At 36.0% G+C, this 23,788-nt stretch overlaps 1 protein-coding gene across 1 annotated transcript in view; it reads right to left on the bottom strand.

The window, feature by feature from the left end:
- Window positions 1-23,788, bottom strand: part of LOC148833087 (cadherin-10-like) — a 47,124-nt gene that overhangs the window by 17,439 nt on the left and 5,897 nt on the right. Inside the window, exons 2-4 of the mRNA XM_088919362.1 lie at window positions 13,373-13,664; window positions 2,961-3,255; window positions 465-584 (exon numbers count right to left, since the gene is read on the bottom strand). Of these exons, the coding sequence (XP_088775488.1) occupies window positions 465-584; window positions 2,961-3,255; window positions 13,373-13,555 (598 nt within the window). The 5' untranslated portion in view covers window positions 13,556-13,664. The remainder of the gene's footprint in view (window positions 1-464; window positions 585-2,960; window positions 3,256-13,372; window positions 13,665-23,788) is intronic.

The following is a 23,788-nucleotide window of genomic DNA, read 5'->3' as shown; positions in this document are numbered from 1 at the left end:
AGAAATGATACAGAAAGCTTCAGATGGCCATGACCAGGTACTGTACATATAGTATCAGTCATTGTATGTGAACCGATACTTAATTTCTTCATATTTGTGCATTTCTAAAAGTAAACGTTTTAATATCAGGAAATTCAACCTCAATTGGTTGCAATTTCTCTTTCAGAGTATCACAATGCATGCATGAATGGCACATGTAATATGGATGTAATCTTGCTGAAGATAGTTCATATGAATCCCAAGAAATGCAGTGATATGTAAAAAGCTTTACTGATTTTTTACTTTTGCTAATAAACAGATAAACTGTGATTATGTGCATAAAGTAATTACTTTTTGGATTTGGCTGGAATAGTTAAATATGCTACTCCTCCCTGTAAACACGACTGTCATAGTATTTGTTTCACCTTGTTGTTTTTATTAATATTGAGCAGAAAAGAGAAAATTTTAACTAAAAACTGACTTACCTGTTTCTGGCTCAACAGAGAAGTATGGTTGCCCCTGTAGAATACTGTAGACAACTCTTGCACTGTTCCCATAAGTAGGATCATCAGCATCAGTCGCTGTGACCTGCACAACAGACGTACCTGAAACAGTTTAAATAACAGCAGGTCAGAAATCCTGTTTTCAACATCGGTGTCTGTGAATCAAACTGTATGAAATACATGAGTGTACAGTGATTTCATTAAATTCTAGATTGCCATTTGTTTAGATTTACATAGGTCTGCTCATATTTTTAGTACTTTTTTCATAGACATAAGGTTTATCCTTTTAGCATTTTTCAGAAATAACATCTGCTTTTGTATGTGTAAAAAGAGCAAGTGAAAGAGACAAAAACTCTTCCTCTGCTGAAATCCTTGGCATACCAAGGAATATCACAGGAAATATCTATAATTATATTTATCTAAATTATTTGTCAAATATATAAATCTGTGTAGACAAAAAATACATTGAGTATTTATAGGAGTAATAAACTTTGAGCAAAGCTCAAAATTAATCTTGCTAAATTACTACACATTGCTAGTTTGCACCATGTGAATAAGACTTAAATTACACTATAAAAAATAGGCAGAAAATAATTGCATAACTATAAAGCAGAAGGAATACACATCACAATACCATGTTAACTGTCTCTCTTGACCACCTGTTTAGGTTTCATAGCCAACCCTCTGGACAGTTTGGTATTTCATTTACAAATGATCAAGTCTACATAGAAAGACTTTGACTGCTGTTAGGTGTCTCAATCAAGAAAATACACAATTCAGAACAACTAGAAGATTTAAAAAAATATACATATCATTATAGCTAAAATACAGCAACATTACATTATGTTATGTACGTTTTGTTACTGGATTTTCTAAACATACTGTAATTACCTGGAACAAAATCATGAAAAAGGGAAGCACTGCTCTTCTGTATCAGAATGGTCAGTCTATAAATATGGTACCCTGTTTACCTCACAAGAAATTAAAAGGAACTACTGTATGTAATGCAGCATGACAGAAAATACAAATGTATTAAGATTTCTGAATTGTTAAAGTAAATAGTATGTGTGTATAGAAAGAGTTCAAAGAAGGGACAATAATGCATTAATAATCCTAGTTTTTGTAACAACAATTAAAGTCACCTATAAAATAGGGCAGATAGAGCAATCAGTCAGTCGTTTATGGTACAAGAATTCAATGTCTGCTGATACTATTCTGCTTTCCACATATGATCTACAAGATCTAATGTGTTTCATACTATATGTTCACTTTTACTATCTTCTGCAAACAAATTATTATCTGAACATATATCCATATTTTGAATGAATGCTATACATTGAAACTTCATAGGAACAAGTAATAGGTTTATTCCATGCTGAAAAAAAGAAGAAAGAGAACACAACGTTTCGGCCGTGGAGCCTTCTTCAGGTGCCAATTGAAACTTCATGTCAATCAAAACAGTAATTTGAAGTTTTTTTCCCCCACAACATTAAAGACATGCAAACTATATTTCTACCTTCTGAGAATTATATCTCCCCAAGTGAGAAAGAAACCTGCATCTGTACAGTCCATGAATTAGAATGCCTTCCTTTTTATTCCATGGGCTTTCTTGTATCAAGATTTAGAGTTACAAACAACATCAGGGGGAAAATCATATCAGAAGCCAAGCTGGCAAGATGTTAATTGCACTGTCAGCATTAAACGACTCTCTACTTCGACTTCTATTATTTCATTATATTAAACAGATGTGTTGTGTACATACAGTCAGTCAAGCAATGTAATGATCTCCCCAATCAATTTGTTGAAAAACGTGTGTGGCATATACAGTACAGCTTTGGCCAGTACAACAAGATTGTGATACAGTCCTCTTTATTTTAACACTGTCTTTCTCTGTGTAAAGGGACACTGCCAAACACAAAAGGAGAGAAATAAACAGTGGTTGGAGGACATCCAGAAAAAAATTAAAAAACAAGTTTATTGTTTGTGTGGGTCCCTTCAGCCACCAAACAGCATGAGTGCATCACACAGTGACATTTCTGTCACAAAGGACTTGTTTTAACAAAATGATGCCCTTCTGTGCTCAGGGGCCGTTTTATATTTACAAATGACATGGAAATTTGTGTTTTCCTGAGATTACTAATTATTTTGGAGTTTTGCTGATATTTAATGCATATAAATGAGTATGCTTAAAGGAGTGCTTCACTAATTGAGAAGCTTTTCTGACATGATGCTCACATTATATCTCTTAACTTTTTGTAATTAGCAGGAGTTATGTTTCATTTCTATAGCAGTTAAGTTTAAGTAGATTTTCCAAAACTGAAGTTTTATTCAGATCAACAGATGAACTGGTTGCATTTTATTAACCAGTAGACTTAAGATTTATGTCTGCAAAACTAATTTCACTTTCTCTGTTAACTGGTCTCCCTTTAATTAATACATAACTATCTCTGAAATCAATCTTGAATTCTATGAACTTACCAACATATGACATTTCTGGGACACTGGCTGTATAAATTTCCTTTGTAAACTTTGGCTCATTATCATTAATGTCATGAATTTTAATGATGAATTCTGATTCTGGCTCCACTGGACGGCCTGTCTTCTTGTTCACAGCCTGAGCCCGGAGTGCGTAGTAAGCCTTTTCTTCTCTGTCAAGCCTCTTAGTAGCATGGATATCACCAGAGTTTTCATCAATAAGAAACAAACTGCCCGCTCCATCTCCAGAGAGGATATACTTCAGACTTCCATCTCCTTTGTCTTGGTCTGAATGAAGCTGATAAAAAAAAACAGAGACGAATTTCAGTTCCTAGGCAATTTTTACGTTAAAACGTAGACAATCAGTTTCTTCAGGCATTGTAAAAACGTCTTATCCAGGTTGGTATAAAAACAATTTTTCTACAGTAAATATTTACAGCTTACAATCTAATTTAGTTGTGTCAGTTTTCCAATTCAATGTTCCCTCCTTGCAAAATATTGATCCAAAGGTCAAATATTATGCCACTGTACTTTCCCTTCATTTCTCATTGTGGTTTCCTCAATGTGCACTTATACTAATATAAGTAATAACCCGTAAACAAAAAAACACAAAATACAATTTTTTGCAGTTCTGCTCTTTTTGAACATTTCTTAAGCAAAGGACAGGTTATTAACCTCTTACAGTTTAAGAGGTACAGAGATTACAATAAATCTCTACTTCTGAGATCTCATCAAAATCAATTGTTTTCCTTGCAGCACTGTCAGCACTTTTGATTATAGCTGTATTTGGTTCTGTATCTGGAGTGAAATGAAACCCAACAATATACTGTATGGTAAATGATAATGAGGTGAAAGATAACAACTAAATTTAATTAAAGAAATCTTAAAATAAGTCTTCTAAATGCAAGAATATACTGGGAACTCTATCCGTCACATTCTCTACATCTTGACAAATGGGGATATTTCATCATCACATCACATTCAATAACTGCTTTTCCAATTCAGGGTCACGGTGACAAAGAGCATATCCCAGAAGACACTGGGCACAAGATGGGATACACCCTGGAATGTATCAGACACCCACACCAGGGCCAATTTACAGAAGCCAGTTAAGCTACCAGCATGTCTTTGGAAAATGGGAAGAAAAAGGAGCACTCGGAGGAAACCTATGCGAACACAGACCAAACTCCACACAGATAGAACCCCAGGAATTGAACCCAGGGCCCCAGTGCTGTGAGGCACCAATGCTAAACACTGCACCTCTGTGCAGCCCTAAGTGGAGATAGAGTTCTTTAAAACTTTCTTTATATATGGGGAATCAGACACAAGTACTGGATCTTGGTTTAGTTTTTCATTTCTACTTGGTTTTATTTCATTTGACCCCTTTTTCTAAATATCTGAGGTGCAAGTTAAAACTTGAGAGGTTTGCAGCCAAAAAAACGAAACAATGTTTACTTTGTAAAGCTGTATTGTTAAAACGAGATTCAATGTGTACTTCTGAGTCTAAAGTTAAACCAGAAGCAAGATGTTCATGGTTTAATACAGTAGTTACATTCTTCTCTGTAACATTTTTTAGCATACGCACAATTATATGTGATTTTTAAACTTGTGTCAACGAAAGAGGGCTAGATAGATCTCATTAGTAAGCTGTCCTGGACAAATTCCAGGTTTAGTTTTCTTAATATTTCTCTACATGAAATCCAGAATGAACAAAATCTAAGTGATTATATTTCTCTATAGTCCCATAACAACTACTGGGAACACACCCCCATAGCAATAAAGAACCTGAAAATAACCCATGGAAAAGGACAATTTAGAATACTTAACTTGCTTGTCTTTTAGAGGTGGGAGAAAAGCAGAGGAAAAAAAGAGAACATAGAAATTTATCACAGAAAAGCTCCCAGAGCTGAAATCAGATCCCTGAGCTGTTAGGCAATAATGCTAACCATAATACCACTGCACTGCCCAATTCCACCTCTAGTCTGATGGGTTGAACAGTTACTTATGTCCCTTCTTAATTGTCTGTATTGTGAGCTGTTGTTGCAAAATGACCATTGAATGTCACTATAGAGAGTGCTCCTGTTTGGTGGAGAATCTCATTCTTCCTATAAAGTCCTTTGGGAACCTTTGTTATGAAAAGCTTTACAAAACATCAAGGTACTATCAGCAAAAGCAGCAACAGCACAGTGAATCGCTTGGGTGATTAAATGTTGTTGATTAGCATTAATTTAAAAACACACCCGTTTTTATAAAGTAAACCTTTTTTGTATTTTTTGGAAGACATACATTTTTTTAATGAGACACAAATGTATCCTCTGATTATGAAAAGAAAATGTCTAGAAAATTATTTCTTCAGAGAGACTCATTTGGGAGACTCCTTCACTAGTGTTTGAGATTATTAATTTATTTGACTTATGATTTTTTTCCAACACAACTTACAGGTTACAATTACCTAGAATTTATCTAATGTATACAGTATATTCTGATACCAAGTTGCACAGATGGATTTAATAATAATAATTCTTTACACTTATATAGCACTTTTCTGGACACTCCACTCAAAGTGTTTTACAGGTAATGGGGACTCCCCTCCACCACCTATGTACAGCATCCACCTGGATGATGCAACAGCAGTCAGACTGCGCTAGTACGGTCACCACATACCAGCTGCGAGTGGGGAGGAGAGCAGAGTGATGAAGCTAGTTCATAGATGGGGATTATTAGGGGGCCATGATTGGTAAAGGTTAATGGAAAATTTGACTAGGACTCCGGGGTAATACAGCTACTCTTTTTGAGAAACACCTTGGGATTTTTAATGACCACAGAGAGTCAGGACCTCGATTTTATGTCTCATTCGAAGGACAGCACCCTTTTACAGTCTAGTGTCCCTGTCACTGTACTAGGGCAATAGGACCCAAACAGACTGCGGAGTGAGTGCCCCCTACTGGCCCCACTAACACCTCTTCCAGAAGCAACCTTAGTTTTTCCCAGGAGGTCTCCCATCTAGGTACTGACCAGGCTCATACCTGCTGAGCTTCAGTCACTTGCCAGTTGTGAGTTGCAGGGTGATATGGCTTCTAGCAGTTTGGATTTGCCGAAGAAATCTAGGTAAAATATTCAGCTAGAATGTACGGCACCAGTGTCCCCTCTTAGGACATTTAAATTCAGCACCATATAATGAGTCCTTAGCTTTAGCCACTGTTCTACACTTCTTACCTATAGTCCTGATACTATATAGCCATACTGTATATTGTAACGCAACGGGGGCTCAGGCGGGCGCCCTTGCCGCATCAGGTCGGCCCCACACTGTCCGGGGCTCGAACCCGGGACTTCCGCGTCTCTCTGCAGCGACCTAGCCCCGTGAGCTAAAGAGAGATCTCTCTACAGCCCAGTAGCTGTAGTCATGCTATCACAGGGAAGGGCGGTGACGTCACCTGCTCTGATACGCCGGCTCTTACACAGTACCTGTCGGCCGTAAGCGTTACACTCTCCCCCGCTTAAATCGCCGTCCCCGGCGAAGGGCTATCCCACCCCGCTTCTGACACCAATGTAACGCAACGGGGGCTCAGGCGGGCGCCCTTGCCGCATCAGGTCGGCCCCACACTGTCCGGGGCTCGAACCCGGGACTTCCGCGTCTCTCTGCAGCAACCTAGCCCCGTGAGCTAAAGAGAGATCTCTCTACAGCCCAGTAGCTGTGGTCCTGCTATCACAGGGAAGGGCGGTGACGTCACCTGCTCTGGTACGCCGGCTCTTACACAGTACCTGTCGGCCGTAAGCGTTACACTCTCCCCCGCTTAAATCGCCGTCCCCGGCGAAGGGCTATCCCACCCCGCTTCTGACACCAATGTAACGCAACGGGGGCTCAGGCGGGCGCCCTTGCCGCATTAGGTCGGCCCCATCCCAACTGAGGCTTGAACCCGGGACTTCCGCGTCTCTCTGCAGCGACCTAGCCCCGTGAGCTAAAGAGAGATCCCTCTACAGCCCAGTAGCTGTAGTCATGCTATCACAGGGAAGGGCGGTGACGTCACCTGCTCTGGTACGCCGGCTCTTACACAGTACCTGTCGGCCGTATGCGTTACACTATAAATGTTACTGGAATTCAGTGGAATGATGTTGTCTGGGTATTTCTGGCTGACTGCTGAAGTAACAACTCCGCTTCTCAGGCAAGAAGAAGTAATTATTGAAGAATCTTGACGTTATGGACAGAAGCTATTGTTTCGATACAGACCAACTCTAACCACTATTTCCTGTCATGGCAGGCAAAAACAATATTTTTCTTGTTTTCCAGAACGTTCAACAAAAAAGTTCTGTGATGAATGATGCCACACTCACATACAAAGTCTCTATGAAGTTTAATCTCTTATGAAAGGCATACAGTAATTCAAAAATAGGGTGTGATTTGCATCCTATCACTGTCCCATTATGTATTGTACTATCCAGATATTACCTGATATGTCTAGTAGGCACTTGTTTGTGTTCTGCTAGGTTTGCTGTTTGTCAGACCTCTATTTCCATACTCCTCTTCACAGTATAAAGCATCATTCTTGTGATACTGGCCATTCAGGACAATAATGAATAGATGTCTTTTTTCTTCTCCAGTGAGCATTCACTAATTTAATGATATCACTTGGTATCTGCAGAGTTTCTAATCTGTAGTCTTCCCACTGGTTTCTACCAATTTCTCAATGATCAGCTGTGCTCTGCTTTTCAAAATCCATTATTTCCCTATAGCCTTCTGCATGAGGAAGCTTGCTTTACTACATACCATATATGTTCAAAGAGCTAGAAAGAAATATCCTAGATTATTCTCAGGGACGCACATTTATTCATGGCATGTCACTGTTACACTGCACACCATAATCGGGGAATATTGGATTTCAAAAGACGATATTCAGAATGATATGAACAGTACCACATGAAAGTGTGGAACAAAAGCAGAGATACCTTAATGATTATATTTTTCATTTGATAAGAGTTGAATGAGAAAAAAGGTAGTACCTTTTTTATGTTCAGCATAAAGCCAAAAAGATAATTGGAGTTTTAAATGAAATTCAAAAGGGGTGACCGCAACCAAAGCAACCAAAATCTATCTCACCTCTAATTTGGAAGATGTCACTTCACAGAGAAAAAAAAAACTACAAAAGAAAGCCCCTCTTTCTTGTTCACATAATTCTTTTCCATCACTCCTCTACCCCATCCCCACCTTTACAGCTTCCCCTTGGTTAACATTTCTCTCTATATGGGTGTTCTAATGTCCTCATCGTCCAGTTAGGTGGTTGGCCCTCAGCCAAGTGGGTTAAGCCGAGACATTTCATACATAACTCCTCAATAAACATTCCAAAATGCATTTAAGATGGCATTAAAGAACATGTACAAGAAAAACTTTCAGTTATCAGGTATACAAACAATTTCAAAGCAAACATGGGAGTGATTATAGATCCAAGCACAGAGCTGTACAACAGAATGTTTCTCAATCAATCATCTTCGAATCAGAAATGTAGCTAGTTTGCCTTTGTAGTGGATATCCCAGATGTCAGAAGGGATTCCTCATCACTCGTGCACCGTGTAACACAAGGTACAACAGAAGACAAATTGGACAACAAATGCAGCAGGATACGGGAATCTACATCTCCGCACAATCTGTGAGAAACTGCAATCTTTGGATTTTGAGGCAGAGAATGGTGTAGATGACATCAGCAATATTCTGGTCTTTGTTAAGGTTCAAGCTAGACATTTGAAAAAGGTATGGCATTATCTGGATGTTAATTATAACTAACAGGACTGAGTTTGTCAATATCATGCCATAATTGTACATTGCCAACACGAACCCATCACAGAATTGTGGTCTTCTTTTCAAAATGGGTGATGTGTTATTACAGAAAACATACAAAGGATACAAATGCTGAATCTATGCCTTATCTGGCCTTATCCCCACATACTATATATCATGCTTTAATAGTTCAGAATTATACTTGTATGTGCTCCTGAAACTGAGGACCCTATATTCAGTCTCCAAAATTGTGTTGTTTACTGCATTTTACAGCATTAGCAGAATACCCACCACAGGAAATACATGAGAAAAATATCTTTATTTTTGGCAAACTTTAGTTCTTGGTTTGGTCCTTGAAATGCTTACTGTACATATTTGCCTATGACTACAGTAAATAATTAGTAAATAATTTTGATAATTGTAGTGTCCCTGTAAATCTCTACGCTAATGTTAAAGCAGCCATAAGAGATGATGAATATATAGGAGTCATGCAATATTAAATGGCTGCCAAGGTGAGCAACTGCTAATTGGAACATAAAAGAGTCCCCAGGTGTTCATCTCTCCAAGGGGTCCTGTGTTAATTGAAAATTGAGTCATACAATCAAAAGCTCCAGAGATTAAAAACCTAATGGCTGCTGATGTTCACATTCTGACTTTTTTCGGTTTGTGAAAATAAATTAAACCGAATACGTAATTAGATTTATGCCTGACTATGAAAGGTCCCTGTGAACTATTTTGAATAACTCAGTAAATACAACTGCCTGCATACTTAGGTTCTCAATACTTTCACAGCTGCACCTTTTCACATTAGAAAAAAAACATTGCAAAGAACGAAAAAAAATCCATTGAAAATAAAGAGTCAAAAAATTAAAAATCAAAATTAAAAATGACAAATAACAATATCAAATCCAAAACAACAAACATTCATAACGTCTATTACAAGGCCTAAAAAAAGCACCAGAAAAATTAGCCTCAATCGAAATTAAAAACGCCAATGAGACCATAGAGACCATTTATACAATATTTACTTATGGTAGCAACTGAAATAATGTGGTACCTGGAAATTCTACTGAAACACAAGCTAGTATTTCACATTAAATACATTTTCACAAGGAAATTTGATTAAATTGAGCAGAAGAAAAGATAATTTTCTTTGCAATATAACAAAGGGTTATATTTGTGTAGCATTCTGTAGCAGTCATTTCTCATCACAGTATTTCCCATTGTTTGAAATCACAGCTGCAGAAAGGCATTTTTATCCCACACCATGAATCACAAGGACTTCACTTTTCTGAGAGTACTTCATGATTTTGAAGAATGTGATTTCAGTATATTGTTGCTTTAAAACATGTTGTTTCCAATATAATTTACAATGCACTGTGAAAACATTTATTAACTTTCACATTACCATTTCCATGGTTTACTGTGTGCAGTACCAAACTTTTGGATATTCTCAGAGTTTCCTCTGTTTAAATATTGCTCTACCTGTCCGTAACACTACTCCTCATTGCTCTGATGTCTCTACCTTGACTTTGTATCTACTCTATATACAGTATGTACATTTTGGTTAACAGTACATCAGCCCAGTGTGTACTGTACACTTCAAAGTAGTGTTTTTATGGCTTCCTTTTATACAGTGAGATTTGAAGTTGAATTGACGTCTGTATCAAGTTGATGATATATAGTTACTCATTACGAAACAATTAGCCTTGAACTGACAAGTTACCTATCTTTTTTTTGTTGTTATTTTTTCCAGTGTCTGTCAGATGCTATTGCTTACATTGTTGCTTTTCTCCTGCACCTGTTTATGTCTGTCTGCACTCTATTATTGTAAACATGAGCTCTTTTTTCCTCAAACAATACAATTCTTTCTGAAACACTATAGCAGATTCACGCAATCACTAAATTTGAGCTCCTTGTTTGGAGATATCCATAGCAACCTCTCTCTTTCAGACTGTTAACAAAGAATCAGTTGCTCAAATCTACTGTATGAAGAACATACTGAAGTTAATTAATTTGTTCCCAGTTTTCATAAACTGCTCTTGTCTGATTTAGTTCAAGTGCCAAAATATATCTTCTGCTTTCTGCTAGAGGGAAGAACATTACAAAACGATCTAGTGATAATATACAAACATCTACCTGCATGTGTACCTAAAAAGGTTAAATTGATTTATATGACTTGTTTTCTGTATTCACAAAAAAAAAATGTAAATTTGAGTACATGGAGGCCACTAGCAAAATAAGATGACCTGCTTTAATTGTGATACTTGAGTGCAGTAAGCTTGCCTGAAGAATCCAGCCTGAGGACATCCTGACCATATTATTCTATGTGCCTTCTTGGCATCTGATATTGCACAGAAGCAATATCAGTGATTTTAAAGTAAAATGTTGTGCTGCTGTTTTCTTGCTCGTTGAGAAAAATGACAATTATTGCGTCTTTAGTTTTCAGTAAGTTGAGTTTCCAGTAATGTTCGTTATGCTTTATATAAACAACCGTTTACTTCAGAAGGGAGCATTCTGAAGTGTTAATTATATATATTTCTCAGACATGTCTGTATCAATTAACCTACAGACAATCGAATAAAATAATTACCAGTTAAGATTAGTATTTTCTAGTTTAGTGTCTTTATGATATCAGTACAAACTAAATTTTCTAGTTTGTATTTGCAGGTGGTCTGTCTCTTAGGTTTGCTGGAAAAATATGTGAGTGTAAAAGACTTCTTTAACATCTTAAAAGTGAACTGCAGTTCCTACCCTGGCAGAGGAAGTTAGTATTCAATTATTTGTCTGTGTCTTTTATGTACAGTATGCTTCAAAAAATAGCAAAGGTCTCTGGAACAGCTGCTAAACAACTAAAGTGACCCTTTGGAGCTCTTGGCTCTTGGCTCTCTGATCATAATTTTCCTTTCCAATTTCCAAAAAAAAATTGTTTTAGGCAAGTAGAATGCTCACGACACTAACTACATCCTTACATTAGAAACCACTTTACAAAATTCACCATTGAAAGTCTTTCATGTAGAAGAATAAGAGACAGCCCAAAGATGAAATGGCTATTTATTCTTAGCGGTGATTTTTGATCTTTGATTTTTTTTTCATCTTGTGTTCGACAACTTTGTAAGGCTTTTACGAATCTCTAAAAAGTCAAGCAAAACCAACAACAAAGTAGACAATCCCTGTTTAACAAAATGTGGTTGAATTCACATTTCATAGCAGAGTCAAGGGCCAAAGTCAGTGCTGACAAATAAAATGCCTTGAAAAATAAAAGTTTTGTGTTGTACACAAGATACATATAAGTTAAACAATCATTTATTCAGGACTTTACAGACAGGCGTCCTTCTTCTGATGGAAAGAAAGCAATGAGATGAGAAATGTACGTTTTTTTTATTTTTAAGCAACTAGAGAAGGCCTTTTCTTTCGTAAACATCCTGAAACACATAATTTGTTTGATAACTGTGTACTACTGTACATCCTTTTCTTTTTCAGTCATTTTTTTGTACACTATGGTTCAACCTATTCTAAAAGCTATATGACTGATTAAATTACTACAAACCCCCTAATTAGCATTTTCTGTGTGTGATTTGCATGGTCATGCAGATATGGTTGGGATAGTATGGGACAGTACCATTGCTGATGCTATCCACAGAGTAACTTATCTATTCCTTTGCATGTATCAAACCGGCATTTGCTCATCGCTTCTGCCCATGGAATTGTATAATGACTGGCATTTTCTGTCTGTGGCATAAACTGGAAGGTTGGAAGGTGGCAAACCCCAAGTAAATTTCTCATATTGTTTCAACAAAATAACCAGCTGTAAAAATGCGTACAAATATAAGCAGTGTTAGTTAAACGCATTAGCTTAATGAACTAAAAATGACATATTTAATTAGAAACCCCAAAGCACAGATCTATTTAACAGCTACACATATGTATTTCTTACTCTTGTCTAAAAAGAGTATTTTTTTCATATTCATGGTTTCATATAACCCTTAATAGTTTGCATATTTTATACAGCCTAGTGCTGTGCTTGTTATTATAAAATATACTTTGCCCTAGGTAGCTATGTAGCACACAGCGTACTAAGAGCCTCCAGACATTAAGGACTGGGACATGTTTGATAGCAGCCACATGGCCTGCAGTGAGTTGCAATGCTTATGAGACAGATTAATCAAATCCAAATGACTGAACCATTCATAACACTGACATTTTCATTTTAATATTGAACTTACTGCAGAGTATTATGATCTATTTTAAATCAACTGTAAATATTCAAAAATAAAACTATGAAAAAATTAAGTTCCTATAATAGTCTGTTCCTAACATGAAAACTGCTGCTTCATTCAGGCAATATTTAAATTCTACAGGTATCACTTGACCTGGGATGTAAACTACCCTGAGGGGCAACTATTGGTAGATGTATTTGTATTTTTATTAATAATACAAAACAGAGCCACAGAAAGTAAAAAACAGTAAATTAGAGCACACTGAAATTGTTTTATCCTTGTGAATTTCCAAAATTCAGTGTTACATGCTACAATGTTTACTCTATAAACGTTGTTTACCAGACTCAAAAAGTACTTGGCTGCATTATTTAAGTAGTGTGTTTTGTCTGACGAAATCTATAAGCAGAAAGAAAACAACAACATACCTTGCCAACATATTGATAGTCAGTTCCTGTGTATTCTTCAAGTAAGAAGAATTGATTCCACATCCATCCTCGTTTTGAACGCCTTAGTGCAACCCCGTCCCCTGTAGTCCTTTTAATAAAGACTTTTGCATCACCTAGATGGGACAGGCAAACCCAAAGCACTAAAAATAAGCAAGTTCTCATTGCATCCAGTTTATTAGAATCCAATTTCTATCTAGACACGTCTTCAGTCAAGGAAATTAGTTCAACCATGTAGTCTTCAGTCTGTTTCAACCATCCTTTCCCAGATGACCTGTAACAAAGAATTTTGAAGGTTATAATAAGGCAGTGGGTATAATCCAGCAAGTAATCTCATTTTAACCTCAATGAAAAATCAAATCTAAAACAGCATTTTTTAAAATCTAGAAACAATTATTTCTTCACTTGTTCACACTCCAGCATCATCTGACAACCCAGAAATTTCTCTTTGCTAGTTAATAAATTTCATTCCTTCGATGATAAAAAATTGGTTATTTATTGGAGAGTAAAATACTGTATGTACTGTATGTGTGCTTGGTGGTGTTCTGACTGTTTAATAAAGTTAACATTTCAATTCAGGACTGTGAAAACTCAAGGCTAAGGTTAAGTGGAAAATACTGTGTGCTCTGTGTGGTGAATATCCTACATCTTGCTTGTCGTATTAAATATGCAAAAATATGGCTGCTGTACGTAAAAAGGCTTTAATTAAAGGTTAAAAGTTGCTGTGCTTTTTAATAAAAAGGCTTCCATTTCTTTGCGTCTTAAAAATCTGTTTAATGTAAGACAGTGAAAATGGAAAAATTGAAATGTATTGATTTCCATCAAGATTGTGCAAGGCTGTAAATACCACAGAATCCCTGAGGGTTCTGTAGCAGTTTCAAATTCTTCAAGTTTGAAACTCAGGTAGCCTATCGTTTTCGGGGATATTTTTCATGTCACGATGGAAGCTAATGTCTTAGCAAATATAGGGCCCTGTTCCCACTGGAGAGGTAGCTCCTTGACCATATTTGTCATGGCCTGGAAGCCATTTTCTTTAGCTCTGTGACCCAGTAATCCCTTGACAGAGTCCTGCAGCAGTAAGTCAACTGAATCTAAAGCTGTTATGTTATATCAAATGTCATGAAGCATAGACACTGTTACTGCTACAAAATGTCTTGTTTCTTCTTTATAGTCTTTACAGGACCAAAACTGGGTAGTAAACAAGAATCTGTACAGTACTGTGTGTTCAGATCATGTACATCAGGGCCTTAATAAAGCTTGTAGTGATCAAACCACTTCAATTATATACTAAGAACTAAATAAATGTATTTAAACATTGTATTTACCCAGATAATTGATTTAAGAAGAAAACCTTATTTAAGATCAGAGGCATTTAAAACTGAAAATAAGAGGCGCTACTTGGCGCTACAAAATGTTTTACGAGCCTGAACTGAGCCTCTTGGCCATGTTGTCAAGTACAAAAGAAACAGCTGAAGGACATCCTCAGATCAATTAGTTACTTAAAACAAAAAGAACTTGATGGGTTGATTGTTAGTCCCGTGCTTATGGTCTTGTGATTACTAGGGATGACTCATTTACAAAGCAGAGCATTTTAATAGGGTGACATACTTTGCTCAAAGCTAAAATAATACTCGTATTAGACCGAGATAATTTGTACCCCAAATCTCCTTCTAATTATAAGTCTAGAATATTTAATCCACTATTTCATACTGTTGCCCCAACATCACTTACAGTTTGAGTTTCACAGTACAACATCCCCAGTGTTTAAGGCTTAAATTGCTTGTCATGCAACATTTAGGGTTTCTTTTGCAAGCTTTATGAAAAAGAAGAAAAGATTAGGCTCAAGAACGCTAAATTTGTACAAAATGAAACAGTCCTGCCTATTTACCCTGCTTAAGATAGTGATGACAAATGTAAAGGAAAATCAATGTTAGATTCAGAGTTTTAGTTCTTCCTAGTGAAAGCAAAAAAGAAAAGATCAATACAATATTTTACCTAAAGAGAAATGTTAAGAATACAATACTTGTTTAACTCTCAAGAATCATTAGTTTATAACACTGATCAAACAGTGTATGAAATGCCTTCGAAACATTTTTGAAAGCATTGTCACATTCACTCTTTTAAATATGCATTACCAAACGTGGTGAGTGAAACAATACTTTGAAATCTGAGATACTAGAAGCTTTTATATTCATTTGGGACAAAGGGACTTCTATGCAAGTGTGGATCTGACAAGCAGAGATGAGGAAAACCTGTGACACAAATGGCAGTAGGAAGAGATAAGCTATGCAACACAGTGAACTCTCCTGTTGCAGACACTGTGATGTGCACTCCCCTATCTACCTTACTGAGTCCCAGGGGTGCAATTAAAAGCAGAAAAGGAGAATGTCAGCTACATGCTTGAGAAAAGGGGACAGGTACAAGTCCTGTTAAAACAAGGCAGGAGTTCCTTAAAGGCAGCTAATGCGAGACAGTGTCATCTACATGCTGTTTTCACAGCCTCCTGCTGCAGCTCGATTGGGATAATGGTTGCATTAATTAGGTGGACCAAAGTCCTGATGGATTCTTCTCTATTAACCTGTTTTTGTAAAATTATCCTGCTCTGACTTCAGCCCATTGGGCATCACATACACATCCCTAGCTTTCTCATATAAAAGACTCTATGCTATTTGTAGGACTATCAGAGCTGGATTTCTGAGCCAATACAATGTTTTTTGAGCTGTACATACAAGAACAAAACAACACAGATAATACCAGTCTCTAGCCTGTGAAGCGGGTAGGGCACCAGACTGACACACTCAAAATGAAAAGATGGTTATAAATTCTCCATTACAGGAAAGTCCTGTGGAGTGGAACACTGTTGAGGTATCAGCTACCTGCAGAACTACAATAGTCACTGAGTAAATCTGAACAGAGAACACACTGAATCAACCTCATCCTCCTGGGTTCAGTACTTTGTCAATATTTATTGATCTGGTTGTTTAGGGAAAATAAATGTCTAGACTAAGGAATTGAAGAATACTGTAAAAACACTTTGACTTTTTTTCATTGGATATATACCAATGTTCAGAAATATTGGGATGAGGTACTTGATGAGGCATAACTGTCACGGATGTTGGAAGGGATGAACCGTGGAATGGCAGGAGAGCGAAAAAGACCCTATGCGTAGCGGAGAGACGGGGGTTAGCCCGGGCTCAGCTGTTCTGGAAATGCCGTATAGAAACCTATGCCCTCAGGTAGCGGACGTGGGGCGACCTGGTGCTAGGCGGGTTTCAGGACATCCGAACCTCAATGCTGAGTGAGGAGCAGAGCAGAAGCAGGAAGTAAATAGGCTACACAACAAGACACACTAAAAAGACATGAATAATCACAAGGAACTAGGAACAGGACAGAAGTAGAGCGCCCTCTAGGTGTACTGGGCGTGACAATAACGATCAGGTTACCCCGTCATTTTCAACATCCCTGTATACAGTTGATACATGTACACAGTAAATGTACACACATTATAAGAAGGATAGACATGCTGTCAATTAACTGCCAGACATTTTTCACTTACAAATTTATTGCAGTGCCACTGTTATTTGAGTATTGCTAGTATTGTATTTATTTGTAAGTTTTATCAGCACTGTTGCCTGTATGGTTAAACAAATGTTGCGATAGTGCTCTTAATCATGTCAAGATCATATTCAGCTTGTGCAGACTGATTTTAAGATTGATACCCAATACACCATTCATACAAAATATGCTAGAAATAAGTGCAGAAGTGTATTATAATTGGTGTACTCAACATGTTAAGACCCAAAATCTAGCTTAATGCAATATACACAGGAGAGAAAACATAGTATGAAATAGGATCCTGCTAAGCAATAGGGGAAGCAGGTATATTTAGCTTTGATTTAAAAGTTGAAATCTATATTTGACAACAGTCAATGGTCCAATTATTTGCCCCTTGTCAGTGAATTATGATAGACGGTATGTAGAACATTATTGCTCTTTCTTAAAAAATTCTAAGTATTGTATAAGTTAATATACCTTGTATTTTAGGGCCAAAATACAAAGAACACTTATCAATGGTAAAGCTGTTTCTTATGCACAATGGTCTTTGTTTTGAAAGATCATCATTCGAGAATCAACAAAGGTGACTCTAAAGATCCTTTATGTTATATAATGTGTATTTTAATAGATTATACAGACACTTTTTGTTGCACATGTGTATTATAATTGTTGCTGTTCTTGTTGGTGTAGTATTAGGAATCCTGTTTAGGGGTTCATGTAGCAGTGATTAAATTGCATGAGTTAGATGTTCAATTCCAATTAAGATATATTTTATATCTCTCCAGAAATCACAAAAAAACACAAGGAAATCACTGCACTGCGAACTGTGATCTCTTATTCAATTTATTAGAAGCTGTTTCAACATATTACTGGAGTGTTGGTTATGTTTACAGTAGTACAGCCTCATAACATGGTGCAGTGTATGCCAGACTTAATCCCTCTTACACTCAGAAGTCATTATCTGGGACTGCAATTTTGTAAGCTGTACGTGAAAGTTAATCTTCACAGCAGGAGCTAATGGATTCAATTTTTTTCCCTGAATGGAGCAGCTATTTTCACTGCTACATTTAATAGTAGTAAGCATTGTTTATTGTAGATGGATCACCTTGATTATGTAATTGGAAGGAAATAATGAGATCTACAGTAGAAAAATGTCTCTAAAGTGATCCCATTTAGGTATCATTTTGTTTTTAGACAAGTAATTCATAACATACAGTATATACAGCAAAGGACTGAACTATACAGTTCAGGAAATCTAACAAATGTGCTGCCACTTCTATAACCCCCTTACAATAAACAATTTCCCCCTCCACTACATTTTAGGAAAGGTACAATTTTAATGAACGTCCATGTCATGAATTCCAGGCATTCTCCTCAAAGACTTGTTAAACCACCGGTCAACCAAGTCATGCCTATACTGTATGTGATTTTATTTAAGGAAACGCCTTTCCTCCTCGTCACATTTTGTTGGTTTTGTATTCTTTGTCTCAATTCAAAGAAATTTCCTCTAGGCATGACAATTAAAACCAACTTTATAGATGGCAGACAACAATTTCAGCAGGAATCTTGAGAGTCAGCCACTTCCTTGTTGTTCATTCTACAGTTCCTTTTACTGGGTGCAATTCCATTGATATGCTAATTTTATATGTCTAGCCAAGTCATACTAAAGTGAGTCCACTGCTGTTCTACAGAATTACAGCTTCTTTCCACATTAAAATGAGCACACCAACACATAATTAAGGTATCCATGTTTCACTCAGTAGTTCCACACCTGTGGAGTAAATATCATTTGTCAGCGTGAGCATTTTCCGATTCTTTTTGACGATTAAACATAAGCTATCAGATATGGTTGTGAGAAAGCTCTGTATTAATGTACAGAAATGAGAGAACAAAATATATTTTAATCAGAGTAGGGTTGTTTTGTTAACATATAATAAGGAGACAGTCGAAATAGGAGGTATATTTCAAAGGTAGAATAGCATTTAATACAGAATTCTAGAAATATTCATGAAAAGGTCACTTGTAGGGAAAGATTTTTCAACACAGTAATGGTATTAAACACTAAGTCAGACTAAAACTCAATTAATTAAAATCAGACAGAAGAACAATGAGCTTGAAATTGGTTATTATATTTCAGTAAGATCAACTGGGTCTCTCATGCCATAATGTGCTCTTTCTGATTTTTTTCCTCCAAACTATAATTTTAATTCATTTGGTGCCTATCTAGGTTTACTATACAATTAGAGAGATACAACACTGGATTAGTATAATGTCAGGAGGTTAGACAAGAGACTTTGCTCTGAAAGTATAATTGTATGAAATACAAATATCACCCCCAACCTCAAATATAATCCATTCATGTATTTATCTGGTGTTCTCTCTGGTGTTCTTTTGCAAAAAAAAAAACATATTTCTGCAATGATGCCCAATTAATAGCCACTGAAAACCTAATAGTAACACAGTACTAAATAACTCATGGGCCTAAAAGGCATTAAGAATTTAAAATATCACCCTTTTAAAAGCCTGAGGAGAACACATATTTTCCACGTCAACAAATGCGAACATCAGGATTGGATTCCCTAGAAAGGAACATCAAATAATAACAACTAAAAAACATGCACATGTACCCTCAGTTATCCATGGGCCATACACATACAGTACACACTTATTCTGTTTTTATGGAAACAGGGTTGCAATATAATTAATACATGGAATTACAGTATGTAATTGTCCAAAGCAGTCAGTCAACATTTCATTAAAACATTAATCCAACGACACCATTTACTTCTTAGGTTCATCATGATTTAATTACAAGCAGTTGCCATTATAGTTACGATATTTATAGTTATTAATTTCATTTAATGCACCTCAAATCCCATTTGTTAAATGAGTATAGTCTTGGACTCTTTGATGTTTAGGTAAACAAAATCTGTGTGTCTGTAGCACAACTGTGTATTAAGCAATCTGCAATGTCGATTATAAAGCTGTTAGGGAAGAATATACATATTCCCAACAAGTAGGTGATAGTCATGTAATAACATATGTTCTTTTTAATATGCAAATTAAATAAAGATTTGTATAAATTATTTGCAAGAATAAATGGCTCTGTAACACAGAAAATGTCAAACTTGTGATATCTTCAAGAACTTGAATTCTTTAGAACATAAGAATTGTAACAAATGAGAGTCCAGCCAGATTGTCTATCTCACTTAGTAGCTAAAACATAATTGATTCAAGAAATTCAGTCAACAGTTTTTTAATGGAAGCCACCACCATAACCCATGAGTATAACAGTGCCTGTGGTGCTCAACTTAAAATCCTGCCTTCTACAGATTTTTACGATTGCCCCAAATCCTATTACCATATACATTAGTTGATCCTTTATTTTTAATTCTTGGTTCTACAACCTCATAATTCAAATAAGACTTATTTGTCTCTAATTACCTGGTTCTCATTTGCAACTGGTTTTCTGGGTGGGTGTTACAGAGTAATTTTCAAGGCAATGGATATTACCCATGACTTGAGTGACTGCTAGAAGAGCTTTGTTAACAGTCTGTTAACAGTCAAAGCATCTGTTGTTTCCTTAAGTGCAATTCATGGAATATCGTTGGTCCCTGGAGGTTTATCAAACTTATGTTACTCTGATTCCTGTACTACATCTTGATTTTTTATATATCAGACTATTCAATAAACAACTTGTCTTTTTCAACCGGGGGCATGTTTCCGATTAGCGTTCTTGGTAAACACCTTAGTGAAAAATTCATTTAATACATAAGCCATTTCCCTTTCATTATTCTAAAGAGTCCCATCATTATCTCTGAACCACTTTACTTCATTTTAATGTTCTTTTGCTGCTGTGATATAGAAAAAACATCCTTTATTATTTATTTTAGCCTCCGTTTCAATATTCTTTTCTATCTCTCTCTTGGGCTTTCTAATATCCTTTTGTTACCTGTGTTTGCAATTCAATTTACTCTTTTTTAAACAGGTTTCTTTACTTTTTTCATCACTTAAGTGCTTTCTTTTTCTTTGTGTTTTTAATGTAGTATTAAACCACTTGGAAAACTGCTCTCTAGCCTTTGATTTATAAACTCTATTTAATCTGTTCTGCTTTAAAACGTTGCCATCCACTCTCTATTGATTCCATATCTATCCTAGGCCATTTCACTTAAATGCTTGTCTCCATTCTTCACAAGTCAGTTTTCCCAAAATTGTAAGCCTTTTATCCAGACTATGCAGGTATTTCATAATGCATATGAGAGGTCATTTTAATTGCATGTGCATTAGAAAGTCAAGTTTTCTGTCTGCCTTTTTCAACTCTGTTTATGCAAAAATGAAATTTTAGCAATAATGATTTTTCATGAGTGCAGACCTGCCCGATTGCATTTACAGATTCACTGTTATCAGAACCTCATAAGCAAACATGGTTTGGTCTGGAAAGACATAACAGAAAACAGACCAGGTAAATGTGGTTACCAAAAAAGTTACATTCTTTGTCGGATTTTTTACAATTTACTGTCACTTTTTTATATATATAGTGTTCCTTAGAACAAAAGATTAAGAATTACACCAAAATGTCACTTTTCAATGCCATTTGGAAATACTGTACCAATGCTTCAATGGGTTACATGGTGCAAGGCTAGACATGATGATGACACTGTGTCAATATGTCTCTGTTTCCAACTACAAAATACAAAAAACTGACACCTGTGATATGGAATGATAAACCAGCTTTAGCACCTTTTTTTCATAGTGTCATCAAGATCAGTTTTCACAGGACTGCTACAAAATGAATTCCTGTTAAAGGAGTTTTAAAGTGAGACGGGGATAGAGCAATTAACTTGAAAAGCAAATGCCCTTCAGTTTAAACGCTTTTACATGCACAAGATCATCAACAAAACCCCTGGATGTTTAATAGCAAACAAAATAACTGTCTCTTGTTTTAAGTTAAATATTAAGACCTCAAAACCATTTAGTGATAAGACACTAAAACAAATACTAAGACAAATACATACCCAAAAGGGAGAAACATCTTCACAAAGAATATTTTGTTTCTAGAAACAAGAAGCTAATAAAGGAGAAAATCGAAAATCCATTGCTTGGCAAAATGGGTGGCTGAAAAAGTCATGTGTCATGATGTCATTTAAAATAAGTTAAGAACAACACTGAAGCTTAAATGAGCTGTGTTATTTATGGAATAGATTACTGCAATAGTAACCTATACTAACCTCATTCTGATAGCATCTACCTTTTTTCCTAATAGTACAATTTTTAAATGATATATTCCTTGCGCAAGCCCTGCTGTGTCAAGAAAACCCTGCAACAGAGTAAAGGTGACCACAGTTATTTGAGCAGGAGACTTAATGTAATTGATTTTTCTAGGGGATAGAAACTTAAACATAATATCAAACTGAGCATTTCCATGGGATTCACCAACCCCTTCTTTCAAGGATTGCTTCTAATTCATGATTGATCACATAGTTTCTAATTTCACTGAATCTGTCTACACAGGACAGTTGAGCAAGTTTAGCCGCCACAGTTCTTGATGCACTTAATGCTGCATGAGTAGAATCAATACCCATTCTCTGATAGAAAACGGGTAATTTGTTCTTCTTATTTTTCACATGTGCAGCTTAAGTTTCAAAAACGGGAGGCTGGTGTAATTATAAGCTCTATTTATTGAACTCAAGAGTTCAAATCAGTTTGAGCCAGGTTGTTAGTCAGGAATGCACCAATTTCCACCACAACATGACAACATCACAATAGACACCTGGCAACTTAATTACTCTGTTCTTTACTAATTCTGCTTAATGTTGCTCTGTTTATTGAATACATATATTAAAAAAATAAATGTGTCCCAATACTTATGGTCACTAGAAATCACTGTGTTGATCACAAAGTATGTTTTTGCTCTTTAAAATGATTAGATTTATGAATGGACAAACATCAATTATATTAATCTCATGATCACAAACACCAATTGCTTGACTTTCAAGCAAAACTAAGTTCACTTTGCTGCCCCAATACTTTTGGAGGATACTATATAATATATAGTCATCTTTCTTTAAAGCGAAACTAATATAAATTACAGAAACCAATATTAATTAGCGATATTAATTAGATGGTTCTGTTTCCTGAAGTTGGCAGAGCTAATTAATATTACTTCTCTTAAAAGATCATTTCGATTTTAATTTACAAACACTACTTTTATAAAAGCTTGGCCTTTCCAAACTTCTTTTACTGGGTAGTATATTTTGATCTCCTTCTTTTCAAAAGCTCAATTAGTGTTTTCTCCAGCTATTCTTTGTATCTGTCAAAAGTGAGTTTTAAGCAATGTGCTTGTACATTAAGATATTATTGGGCTCCTTTGACAAGGGCTGCCTTTTAGCTTGACTGACAGTGGTGTCAAAATGTAATTGGGAGATCTTCCAGGCTTATGTGTCTATTTGTCAAAAAAGTGTGACACAGAACAATGAAGAGCTGCTTTTGGATGTGATGTTATGACCTTTACATCTTGTTATAAGTTACACTATGCACCAAGAGCATATCAGACAACGCAAGCATTATTGTGGTACATGGCATGCTTTTTATTAGTGCTGAAGTCTCTGTATTGCATCTTGATGTGCCTTGGTCTCTGTATATTTAACAATGTTTCATTGTTTATTGAAATATCTGGCTTATAACATAGTGGAGTGTATTTTCCTCTGTGATAAGAACTCTACCCTTTGCAATTTCCGGCCATATCTGGTACAATTTAATTATTCAGGATTCTGAATTTAAAACTGCACATATGTCAGCAATTCCTTCACTAAAAACAAAATAAAAAAAAACAATCAAGTCTTT

Source organism: Atractosteus spatula, chromosome 6 (genome assembly GCF_055471065.1).
Source record: "Atractosteus spatula isolate fAtrSpa1 chromosome 6, fAtrSpa1.hap1, whole genome shotgun sequence".
Classification (NCBI taxonomy): Eukaryota; Metazoa; Chordata; class Actinopteri; order Semionotiformes; family Lepisosteidae; genus Atractosteus; species Atractosteus spatula.
Note: the sequence above shows the minus strand (reverse complement) of the source record. Positions and strands in the feature narration are given on the sequence as shown.